This window comes from Pristiophorus japonicus, chromosome 18, assembly GCF_044704955.1.
Source record: "Pristiophorus japonicus isolate sPriJap1 chromosome 18, sPriJap1.hap1, whole genome shotgun sequence".
In the NCBI taxonomy this organism is placed as follows: Eukaryota; Metazoa; Chordata; class Chondrichthyes; family Pristiophoridae; genus Pristiophorus; species Pristiophorus japonicus.
The window spans coordinates 41,993,178-42,006,169 of NC_091994.1; the positions used below are offsets into that span (position 1 = coordinate 41,993,178).

General features: G+C 43.1%; 1 protein-coding gene across 4 annotated transcripts in view; it reads right to left on the reverse strand.

Annotated features, from left to right (window-relative positions):
• Positions 1–11,161: 11,161 nt before the first annotated feature.
• The window catches only part of hdgfl2 (HDGF like 2), a 116,665-nt gene continuing 114,834 nt past the window's right edge, over positions 11,162–12,992 (reverse strand). For all 4 annotated transcript variants that reach the window (XM_070859916.1, XM_070859918.1, XM_070859915.1 and 1 more), the window contains one exon: positions 11,162–12,926. In XM_070859916.1, coding sequence (XP_070716017.1) covers positions 12,830–12,926 — 97 coding nt within the window. In that variant the 3' untranslated portion in view covers positions 11,162–12,829. The remainder of the gene's footprint in view (positions 12,927–12,992) is intronic.

Consider the following 12,992-nt stretch of genomic DNA (forward strand, 5'->3'; position numbering starts at 1 on the left):
TCCAAGGCCTAATTGTGGATTTTGATCTGGGAGCAGTGCTGCATGGTGGGGGCAAGTTGGTAGAGCACTTTTGTCTTGCGGATGTTTCGTGTAAGGCCCATGCTCGTACACTTCGGTGAAGGTGTTGATGGTGGTTGGGAGTTCGACCTCCGTGTGCACAGATGCAGGTATCTGCTTACTATAATTCAATGACACAGGATGGGACAACCTTGGATCTGGCCTGGAGGAGGAGAATTCTTGCAATGACTTTCCCTGGGGTCGACAGCAGGGAAACTCCTCTGTAGTTAACTCAATTGGACTTGTCACCTTGATGGTCACAATTACTGCGTCTGAGATCCCCTGGCATCTCCCTCGGCCTTCGGGTGTCTGCAGAGCTGTTTTCTTGTCGTTGTATTGCTGTTTCCAGTCCAAGAATTCCTTGCGCTTGTGGATTAGCAGCTCCTGGATCTCGGTCATTCTCGTCAAACCAGTCTTGGTGTTTCCTCATTGAGTTACCAAGCATCTCTTCATGGGTGCTAATTATGGAGGCCTTGAGGGCAGGCCAGGCACTGGGCATTCAGGATCACTGGTAATCAGCAGATTGGCAGTGAGGTGCTGGTTGAATAGTACTTTCTTAGCCAGATCTTGGAGTGCTCCAGCATTAATTTTCCTGCAGCATTGTTTCTGTTGTCTCTTTTGGGGCTATGTTGATGGTGATGACTGTTGTGTCTTAACAGTGAATGCAACATTGAATGTACCCTTGTACTATACACACCTTACTGGTACACTAGAGGGTGCTGTTGCTGGAGACCCAGGGATTGCCTGCACATGGCAGGTAACCCAGTATAAAAAGGAACACAGCTTCTTGTTGTCATTCAGGAGCTGCTAATAAAGGTCTGCACAGTTTAAGTACCATCCCCTGCCTTGTGGAGTCATTACTAAAGGTGCCTACATATACCACAACTGGCGACGAGAATACGGGATCACAAACTACACACTCAACATGTCTAACCTCAGCAACTTTCAGCATTTTAGAGGGGGAAGATTGGGATGCTTTTGTGGAAAGATTGAACACTTCTTTATAGCCAATGTCCTGGATGGGGACACACCGGCCACACTACCAAACAAATGCAAGGCCATCCTGCTTAGCAGTTGTGGGCCCAACATCTACGGTCTCATCAGGGACTTACTAGCCCCGGAGAAGACAACCACCAAGAGCTATGAGCAACTTGTAACAATCATACAGCAACAACTAAAACTGAAAAAGCATCCTCGCAGCCAGACACCGGTTCTACAGTTACCGGCGACCTGAGGGCCTAGAAATTGCCAAGTATGCTGCACACGTGAGTTTGGCAACCATCTTAATGAAGTACTAAGGGACATATTTGTCATCGGAATCTGCCACCGAGGCCTCCTACACAAATTGCGCTCGGCTGACGCCATGGTCACCCTGCAGAAAGCAATTCAAGTGAGCCAGGCCTACATGGTCCCGGCCAGCGACTCCAGGTGAATACTGACCCAGGACTCTAAACCGGCGAGCGCAGTGCACCGCATGGATACTTCTAAAGGCAGAAATGCTGCCCCGAGTCCCACAACCCTGAATCCGCCACATGGGGCAAACCGGATGACCCCGTGCTGGCGCTGTGGAGGAAACCACAGGGCCCACCAGTGCCGCTACAAAGACTATGCATGCAAAGGCTGCAAAGAAAAAGGGCACCTTCAGAAAATGTGCAGAAATGGCTGTACTCACTGTCTGAATTGGCTAATCACCGGGGCTCCGACACAGATGAAGATGAAGCTGCTCACTCCCTGGAAGAGTATGGAATCTTTTACCTGCTCCACTGGAAGTTCTCCGTGGATGATGGAAGTGGACATCGACGGGGTCCCAGTCTCCATGGAGATCGACACCGGGGCAAGCCAGTCTGATGAGCCAAAAGACCTTTGAAAAAATTTGGAGGAATCCTGCCACTCAAACTGTCTCCTGTCCAGGCAAAGCTGCTCACCTATACCAAAAGTAAAATCCAAATCATTGGCAGTGTCGATGCCCAGGGCGGCGTGTTAAATAAACTTCCTCCTGTGGATTGTAGCCAGCGACAACTTGCGAGGCCAGCCTCAAGCACCGGGGTCACACCTGGCAACCACACAACCCTCACCACAACCTCAAGCCCACCACTGATCACCTCCCCTGGTCATGACAACTAGGATATGAAAAATGCTCAAGGGAGTATTGTTGTGTAGGCATGCCTGTTCACTGATGTCTAACACTGAATGCAACATTGAATGTACCCTTGTACTGTATGTACACACCTTACTGGGACACTAGTGGGTGCTGTTGCTGGAGACCCAGGGGTTGCCTGCACACGGCAGGTAACCCAGTATAAAAAGGAACACCGAGCTTGTTGTCACTCAGGAGTTGCTAGTAAAGGACTGCAGGTCTGCACAGTTTGTACCATACCCTGCCTCATGGAGTCATTACTAAAGGTGCCTACATATACCACAGTGATGGAGCAGATTAAGCGGTGGTCCATCCAGCAGTTGTCTGCTCCTGTCATGGCGTGGGTGATGTGCATGTCCTTGCGGTCCCTCGCTCAGACGCTGACATAGTTTAGCAGATGACAGTGCTTGGAGTGAGGCTACTGTCATGAAGCTTTATACTTGTCTTTCTGACGGAGCAGGGTGTTGGTTATGGTGAGTCCCTCTTCTAAGCATTGTCAGGAGGAGGGTACCATTGGAGTTGGATTTCCCTACCCCCCCCCCCCCCCCTCTTTGCCAATCACACCTCAGGTCTGTATTCTTTCCAACTCTGGTGTTAGTCGCCCAAGAGGATCAGCTTGTCTTTTGTTGGTACTTGGGATAGGGATTGTTTGAGGCTGGAATAGAACTTCTCTTTGGACTTGTCTGTAGCTTCCATTGTTGGGGCGTATGGGCTGAGGACTGTATTGCACTAGTTCTGGGCTTGGGTGATCTAACACAAGTATGTGACCCATCCACGAATGTTTGGGCTAATGTGTCAATTCTATTTCTATCCTGACAATCTTATAGTTCAGGGTGTGCCATTGCAGGCTGTATCATGGCTACAAAATTTAAATCTTGTCTAACAAGAAATAGAAGTGCAAAGCAGATTTGGTTACCGAGGCTTCAAGGGCCAGTTTGCCAGTGTTTCAGGATACTTGTCACTAAAGTGCTGCAGCTGACACATCCCAGCTGTAGATTATGGTTGTGTAATGTTTCCTGAACAAGCCTTCAAAAACAGGTTCCTTTCCTACCTAGAATACTTTCCATTTGTGAAAATAGTGTTTGGATTTATATCCCACGGAGGAAATTGACCAGTTTCCTTCAAGTGATGAAGTAAATTCAAAGCACCAGTACTTCATATTGCAGTTCCAAAAGGAACAGTGACCAGCAAGAATCCAGCAAGAATTAAGCAGAATCCAGTTTTCCAAACGAAGCCTCAGGTGGGATTGTTTTGCTGTACTTAGAAAATAAAATGCTGCTGTTCATGGGGGAGCAGTCATGATAGCTGACATCACGGAACGTTGAAAGTCTATGCACTCCAGTCCCTACCGGTTGTGGCAGACCTCCAGTGAACACCGCATGTTCCTTCTCCAGGAACACCTGGGTGCAGATATTGCCACGGAAGAGGCAGCAGTCAGGCTAAACGACCCCCTCAACCGCACGCTGCCTGGACCAGTGGGTGGCCGCCAGGAGCAGTCCCACGAGGAGGTCCTCTGACTTGCTCTTCCCCCTCCATACCATGTGGCCGAAGTCCAGCCAGAAATTGAGGAGCAGCCCCTTCAAATAGTGGTAGAGGGGTTACAACCTCGCGCTCCATGTATGTGAAACACTGCAAAAGTTCCAGGCTGTCGGAGTCTGTAAACCTGTTTTTTTTTAAAAACCCTACTTGACGGGATTGCTCCTTGCAACACTCTCCCCAGCAGGCCCCCAATGGCACAGGGGAGGACACACAGTCCTCCACTGAATGGTATGAAATGCCAGGGTGTGTCTGGATGGACCAGATGGAGACTAACCAGACATCTGTACAGCTGTGAAATAACTTCTACCCCCTTGAGATAAAGGCCAAATCCTTCTACATCTCCCAGGTCCCATCTTTTTGACGTAACTTGAGTTAGCCAATCAGAGTTTGGACACTGACCTAATAGGGAAGGATCATTTATAAAAATAGACAGATTGTGGCAAACTTAAATAATTATTTTCAGATTTCAAATCTTGGTGTGACACTGGATACCTCAAATGGGAAGTACCCTCTTTCCTTAGTGTTACTGTCCTGCATCTTGGGCTCTACAACACATTGAATGCAAAAGCCTCCACTATCAGTGCCAACTAGCGAAGCTGCAAAAGCAATTCACACTACAGGTGTTGATAAAGGCATTTGTCATCGTTGAACAAAAAAATCTAATAGCGCTTTGTCTGAATTATGCATTACCGTGCAGCTCTGCTAAAAGGACTAGGGTCATAATACCAATAATTAAACTTGTAGTGAAAGACACCAGTATCTCCCTCCTGGAGAGCATTAGAAATGCTAGTGACTCTCTGCTGTTATGGTAGGTAGCTTCATTGGAGTTGGGCACAATGCTATTAAGCCTCTTGTATTTTAATAGATTCAGCCACTGGGGGAGAGTACCAGCTTTCCAAACATTTCCTGATTTCATTCCTAACTGACCAAGCTCTAATGCATTGTGTGCAAGCACAGCTTTACATTTGTTTATCTTTCTCTTCTACTTGGCCTGCTGATGGACTAATGTTTCCTTGGCAGAATCTAACTCCCTGTTCAAAAGGTTTTCTTAATCGTAAATGAACTGATCCAGCAGCACCATTGTACAATGCACAAGGAGATTTGTGGCCAATACCTCGTATAACTGGGTAACTTCATTCTATTCACTTCACTTAATTAGAAACAAAATGGGAATACTAATTTCCCATCCAGTGTCAGTGAGCACTCCTAGGTTGGGTATTAACAGTGGCAGAGCAAGCATCTCCCACTTGAGATTACTCAATGCCTTGGATTATTTTATACCAGCTCCAATTATTATAGAAAATGAATTGCCTAAACTACCATAGTCTGGAGCCCTTCTTGAAACTACAGGTACTTACCTGTCCATAAAACAACCTGCATAAGTTGAATTTTATAGGTTTGGATGTCTCTTCCTACAGGAAAAGTGCTGTAGCTCCTACTCCCATTACCCACTCTCCAAGCTTGCTATGTTAAGTAGTAAACTACACCAATATGCAAGTGTGCATTTCTTTCAAATTGGCTTTCTACCTTAATTGCTAGTCTAATAGTTTCCTAGACTGCATTTGTAATAGGTTGGGGGATAGACAAGGTCATGAGCAACCATGAGATAGGTTTAATATAAATCATGTGAATTGGGACTTTCAATGTGTGGAACACCCTATCGCATGTGAATTGTGTGCCTTAGTTCTATCATTTATATTTGCTATTAAATTATGGCATAATTTTAACTAGGACTTCAGCTGCCTTAGGGCAGAAGATTTTCTCTGCACTGTTGAAATTGTAAACCTGTTAAGGGCAGGTTTCAGCTTTAATAGAAATAATAGAGCAGAAATTCCCCCCCCCACCCCATTATATCTAAATATGAACCATATTGTTATATAGATCCATACCCATCTATCATCTCAATAATGGCCTTTCCATTAGGTGACTAGAACTGAACACTGTACTCCAAATACAGGTAAGGCCAATGCTATAGGCAGCAACAATCCATCTTTTCATTTATATTATCCCTTTGCTAATACAACCTGCATAACTTGTGTTTTTAAAGACTGAAGTTCAGTGTTCTGATATTTCATACTCATCCATTATAACCTCTAGATCTCTCTCCTAATCCACAACTGTACCAGTTTATGATAAACAAATGCCCATTTTCTTTCCTTGCTCCAATACTTATTCCAGCTATCCTTATTGGAGTGCATCTACCAGACCAGTTATTTAGCTCCTGCTTGACTGGTAATGTGTGCTTAAGTTTTTCTTTTGGGGTGGGGGTGAAGATGCTGTGCTATCTCATTTGAGCTACTGTGATATCATGGTATTGTAGTAACAAATCTAGTTGCATATTGCATCTTCCAGTGCCATTTGTGACCTAGTTCAATGAATATTTACTAATCTCCCAATGCTCTGTTCATCAGTAAGCTCAACTCTGGCAGTTTGAGTGGTTTTTCTGTTGGGTTGAAATAATTAGATTAACTTAAATTAAATACATAAGGTATAAAAGGTTAATGAGATATTATGTAACCCCTTCTCCCCTTGATTTTGAGGTATGAGCCAAAATTGGAGCTTGAGCTGGATCATAGATCTTTGGGAGGTAAATAACACTTTTTAGGGTGCAAAGATTTGGGCCACAGGCAGGCCAGGATGAAAATTGGGAGGGGAAGAAAGGAAAGAGAGGAGAGAAAGGAAAGGGAAATAAAGCCTTTTGATTTTGTGCACTTCCAGTTTGAATTAAATCTCAGCAGGCGAGCACTGCCACAAGTAAACCTGTTGCCCACCAAAACATATTGGTCCAGATTTAATGGGCCTGTGACTGTACACACAGCATACGTGGTTGTAAGTGCCCCATAAGTTCTGGGTTTTCACATGCACGAAAAGCTGGAACTTGTGATCTGTCAAGTTTCAGCTTGATAATCATCTGCATGTGCAGGAAATGGACATAGCTAGTGCAGGGTTAGGCTATTTGCCCAATGACTGCCCAGCCAATGTCCGCAAAACTTTTGCGCCTGGTAAAACAGGCTTGGGGCTTTTTTTTTTAAATCAGAGTAAGAGTTAGAATACATCTTGTCAAATATTTAATCATTTAAACATCCAGAAACCTTTGGTTATTTTTGGTCCCTTTCAAAATGTTTGTTCATTTTTCAAAATTAAATTTGTTTTGTTTAAATTGTATTTCACTTAATTTTAAACATTGATTTTTATTTTAAGATTGTTTTAGGGGATTTCTATTATGTTTATGGGGATTCTGTACATAAATGGAATCCTTCTTTCTAGTTGGGCCAGCCCACATGATATCATAGGAGTAGGCCATTCAGCCCCTTGAGCTGGCTGTCATTCAATAAAATCATAGCTGATCTTCTAACCTCAACTCTACATTATCCCCTTAATAGCCAAAAATCTATTACACGACTGAGCCTCCACTGCCGAGGTAGAGAATTCCAATGATTCACCACCCTCAGTGAAGACATTTCTCATCATTCCTAAATAGCCAACCCCTTATTGTGAGACACTGACCCCTGGTTCTCGACTCGCCAGCCTCTAGAGAATACCTGCCTAATCTACTCAACCTCTCCTCATAAGGTCATTTCCCCCATCCCAGGAATCATTCTGGTGAACCTTCATTGCACGCCCTCCTATGGCATGTATATCATGTGATCTCGGACGCTTGCAAACCGTATGCTCCCACGGGCTGCGTGGGCCTTTATGCAGGCATATGCCTGCAGGTCTAGGACTGCAAGACTCCGATACGGAGGCACCAAGTGGGTGTGTACTTCTCTCGCGGATCGGAGGCATTCTCCCGCGGGATGCCTCCGACCCCAATTTCAGGTCTCGTCTGCAGCACAGGTGGAAATTCATTTTTGAAGCTAGTTTTCCTCTGGTGGTTTCTTGAGGATGACCAATGTCACACTTTTTTTTTTTTATATAGTACCTTTAATGTAGTGAAACATCCCGAGGTGCTTCACAGCAGTGTTACAAGAAAAAAGATAAATTTGACACAACCACAAAAGAAGGCAGATGACCAAAAGCTTGGTTAAAGAGGTAGGTTATAAGGAGTGTCTTAAAGGAGGAAAGAGGTTTAGGGAGGGAGTTCCAGAGCTTGGGGCCCAAACAGCTAAAGGCACGGCCACCAATTGTTGAGCAGTTATAATGAGGGATGTTCGAGGGGGCAGAATTTGAGGAGCGCAGACATCTTGTGGGTTGTGAGGCTGAAAAAGATTAGGAAATAGGTGGAACTTGTGCTCTGAACATCCTGTAACAAAGAATTGATGTGTTGATGAAGACAACCTCTAGTTCTAGCATTTAAACCAGTCTTGCAAACAGGAATGCAAGGGGAAGAGAAACAGCACTGAAACCACCTCACTGCCATTGTTTTACTGTTGGAGGGCAAGTATCCGAGTGAAAATCCCCAACCCAGGTAGCAATATCCAGTGACTAGGGCAACTATTGATGAACTCCTTGAGAGCTTTCCCCTTTAGTAAGCTCCTCAATGTTGATCCTGTTTCTTGGATACAATAGTGGTTGTGATAGAGATTATGGCTGATCTGATCCTGGCCTCAACTCCACTTCCCTCCTGCTCCCCATAACCCTTGACTACCTCATCATTCAAAAATCTGACTATCTCCACCTTGAATATATTCAAAAACCCAGCCTTCACAGCTCTTTGGGGTAGAGAATTCCAAAGATTCATGAACCTCAGAGGAAATTTCTCATTTGTGTTTTAAATGGGTGACCCTTTATTCTAGTTCCAGATTCCCTCGAGTGAAAACATGTACCCTATCAAGCCCCCTCAGAATCCTATGTTTCAATATCCTCTCTCATTCATCTAAACTCCAACAAGTAGACACCCAACCTTTCTTCACATGACAACACCATCATCTCAGGAATCAACCTTGTGAACCTTCTCAACTGCCTCCAATGCAAGTACCGTATATACTCGCGTATCCTACGATCTCGCGTATCATGCGACCCCTAAATTTTTGTCCCCAAAACATGATTTTATCATGTATCATGCGAGTCACTTTTTTGAGATACCAGATGACACTAGGCTAGGCTTTCAAACAAGTTTAACAAGTACCCAACACGTAACAAGTACCCTAACACATAACAACGATCGAATACAGACCTTAACAACCGAATCATGAAATGAAAAAGGATGGATGAACGATAATTGCTGCAAGATTTGGCTGAAGAGAGTTTGGGAGTCAAGAGCAGGTGGTTTACGACGCCAAAAAAGTTTACTTGTGTGGGATATGTTTAGGTCACATCGAGTGGATTCTGTTGTGAAAGCTGTTCGCGAATTGAACACCGATATAGCAATCATTCCAGCTGGCTTGACTAGTGTCGTTCAGCCACTTGACGTATCCATTAATAAGCCATTTAAAGACAATATAAGAAATGGAATGACTGGATGATGGAAGGAGAGAAATCATTTACGAAGGGAGGGAATATGAAGGCTCCGGATTTGCCTCTACTGTGTTTGCGGGTAAAAGAAGCATGGGCTGAGATAGATGGAGATTTGATTGTTAAAGCCTCTAATAATGCAGCAAACTTCAGAGGGAGTTGTGGGTGGCGATCTCTAGACCACAGCAAAGATACAGTACAAGTGACAATAGAGGCTGCAATCCAGCCCAGGAGATACCTGCCGAGATTCAGCGTGGATACGGTCTGCTTAACAGCCTAATCTTGGCCAGCACTTCACAGCCGCAAATTTTGTATCTTGCGTATCATGCTACCCCCCAAATTTAGGTCTTCAAAAGTCGCATGATACGCGAGTATATACGGTATATCCTTTTTAAATTAGACCAAAACTGTATGTAGTACTCCAGGTGTAGTCTTACCAATGTCCTATACTCCTCCATTCCTCTTGCAATAAAGGCCAACTTTCCATTTGCCTTGTTGTACCTGCATGTTAACTTTTTGCATTTCATGTACAAGAACCCCAGATTCCCCCCACCCCTGTACTGCATTTTGTAATTGCTCCCCAGTTAAGTAATTAGCTTTTTTTTCTTACCAAAGTGGATAAAGTCACATTTTTCCCCATTATATCCTATCTGCCAAATTTTTGCCCACTCATTGACTCAATCTATATCCCTTTGTAGATACTTTGCATCATCCTTGCACCTTGCTTCCCTACCTATCTTTATCAGCAAATTTGGCTACATGCATTAGTCCCTCCAGCCAAGTCATTCATATTAATTGTAAATAGTTGTGGCACCTTTAGCGAATGCTTCCTGGAAATCCAAATACACATCTACTGGTTCCTGTTTATCCACCCTGCTCGTTATATCCTCGAAGAACTCCAGCTAATTTGTCAAACATGATTTCCCCTTCATAAAACCATGCTGACTCTGCTTGATTGATGCTTTTCCAAATGTCCCACTACTGCTTTTAATGATGGACTCCAGCATTTTCCCAATGACATGTTAGACTAACTGGTCTATAGTTTCCTATCTCCCTCCTTTCTTACATTTTGTGGTTTTCCAGTCTATTGCGTCCTCTCCAGAATTCAGGTAGATTACAACCTCTGCAGTCACTTCTAATACTCTAGGTTGTAGGGCAGCAGTTCCAGTGGACTTGCCCACCTTTAGTCCCAGTATTTTATCTCTAGTGATTGTTTTAACTATATTCAGCAGCTGGGAGCCTCCTGGCCTGTAGAGAGTAGTTATAAACTAGCTTTTGTTGCTAAGCCCCCACGGGAGCTTGGATCCAGGGGCGGGAGGAGGGGGGAGGGAAAGAGAAAGGAAAAAGGCACCTTCGTTGTGCCCTAAGTAATTGCAAGTTTCTTATCCCCACATCCTATGGGAGCTGCCATTTGGAGATAATCACCACGCTGCTTGGACCAGTTGAGATATATGTAGTGACTTACCTGCCCCATCAACTAGTACTTCGTGTCTATATTTGATTTATGCAATGACTTTCCATTATGGCAAAAAAAAAATTTTTCATGTAAATACTGCATTCTGATTTCTAATCTTAGTTGCAGTAAAATACATTCATTTGAAATGTTACTTGTTGTGTGGGCTGAGGTTGTAAGCTGAAATGGTCACAAGAACATGTTTCAGTAGCACTGATTTCTAACTGGCAAAAGGACTTGCTGAAACAGTCACCCATGTGGCTCAGGTTTAACTTTCCCAATGTGTCAGCTGATGCCTTGTCTCACTATCACCATAATTGGGGTTTAAAAGAAAGGCAAGACCGAGGGGGAAAAAAAAAGAGCCTGACTTCAACACAATGAGTGTGGGGTAGGGGAAGATGCTGCATTTAAAGCTTAAGATAAACAAAGGCCCTCGTCACTAAAGACACTTTTACATAGTCATTTGTTAAAGTTAGATCAAGGCATCTTTGAGCTCCTCAGTACCTTGCCTTTACTTTGCTAAATATGGTTCTCTTCTCCTTGCTGCATAATTGCAGTTCTATGAAAACAGGCATGAGTCATTCTTGTGCTGGTACTAGCTTGTTTATAGTACAGCCAGAGTAGAAACAATGTCCACGTGGCAATGCCATATCACAAAGGCAGCATTGTAGTAATACACTCCATGAAAATGTACCTACATACCTCTGCCACAAGTACCTATGAACTGTAGCTTCATTAAAGATGGTAATCCGATTACTAATGAAATACTAATTGTTACTTTTTGTTTCAATGTTTTACAGTCTTCAGAGACAGGATCTGTGCAGTAACCTACAATATTTCAAGAAGTTGGATTTTCTTCCCACACATTTATAAAAAAATACACACTGCCATTCAGACTCTGTTTGTGGATGAGAGATTAACAGTGGATAGGTTTGTCATATTTAATATAGATGATTAGGAGAAAATAAACTCAAAGAAAACACCACACTTTTTTTTTTTATATAAAAGTTTGCATTTTTAAAACTTTCTGGATTAACCTGCTAAAGGCTGTGTTTCCTTGGTGGTCTTTTACAACAGATTTGATTTTTTTTTTTCCTTTAAATTATTAACAAAAGCGAGAGGTCAAGGCTCACAGTGCAGACCACCACAGTTAAGATGAAAAGTGAAAATGAGGTCAATCAAGTAGTAGAGGTTAGGTGATGCCAAAAGTGAGTTTTGAAAGCAGCTAGGGTTTCAGAGACAAAGGAAGATAGAGTTGCACAGTTTGGAGGTCATGTGAAAGAATTAGAGTAGGAGATGATGTGACAAGTCTTGATTTCAATATAGTAAAGAGCATGTAGAAATGGTGTATTTGGAGTTTAGAAGGAAGGAGAGAAGATGGAATTCAGGGGATTAACACCCATAAGTAGTTGTAGGTCTCTCCTGCAGTCCTGCTCTCTTGCACTCTACTCTCAACTCAAAAGCAGCTTAAAAAGGGAGCTCACTGCATCAGTGCCAACATCACATTAAAAACTCCCACAAGGTCAAACTTTAATAACTGGTTACAAAGCTGTACTTTACAATGACATAAAACTGAAATCTCTACATAATCAGTTTTTTTTTAAAAAAAAGGATAGGTAGGGGCTTAGAAATTAGGCATTTTGATGAAATCATGTAATGGACCATTGTAGCTGGAAGAGGTTAAAAAAGAAAATGAAAGAAAAACACACTTTCTTTGTCTAATTCTGTGAGCCAACCCATCATGGAGAATATACTTCAGATTGACAAAGTTCAAACTAATAATTTCACGAAGTAAAAAAAAAACATGAGCTCTGAAATTAAGTAAAGTATCTGACATGAATTTCCTCGGGTCTTCTACCGAGTGGTCGCCATAACTTCAGCAGGAACCCCGCTTGCATGTCTATCCAGGATTTCCACTGGTTGGGAGAAGCCTGAGGAAATTCCTGCCAATAGACTTTATCCACCAAAAAGCAGCCATTTCTGCATTTTACGTCACATTCACTTCCTCTGCTCAAGATAAAAAAAAGACATTAAATGTGCAGATCAAGATTTTTGTTTTCTCTTTTCAACAAAGTGATGAAATGCAGAGCTCCGCATAGCAAGTAACCTCTTTCAGCTTCTTCACGTGGGCAGACAACAAAACCAAACAGTCTTTACTAGTTTCCAGGACGATTCAAGTGACAAATGTTCTTATTTGAAAGCAACCCAGATTTTAAAACGTGTCCCATAGTCGATTACGGCTCAAAGCCTCAGCTCTCATTGGCTGACTCCATCTCCATTGGAACGTGCTCTGTGTCGGTGGTGTGTTGGTCATCTGACGGATGCACTTCCGGTATGTCTGGAGCACTACAAGTGAAATGATAAAACATGATGTCATTTCTGTTCTACACAAAGTTAAAATCACTAAGACAT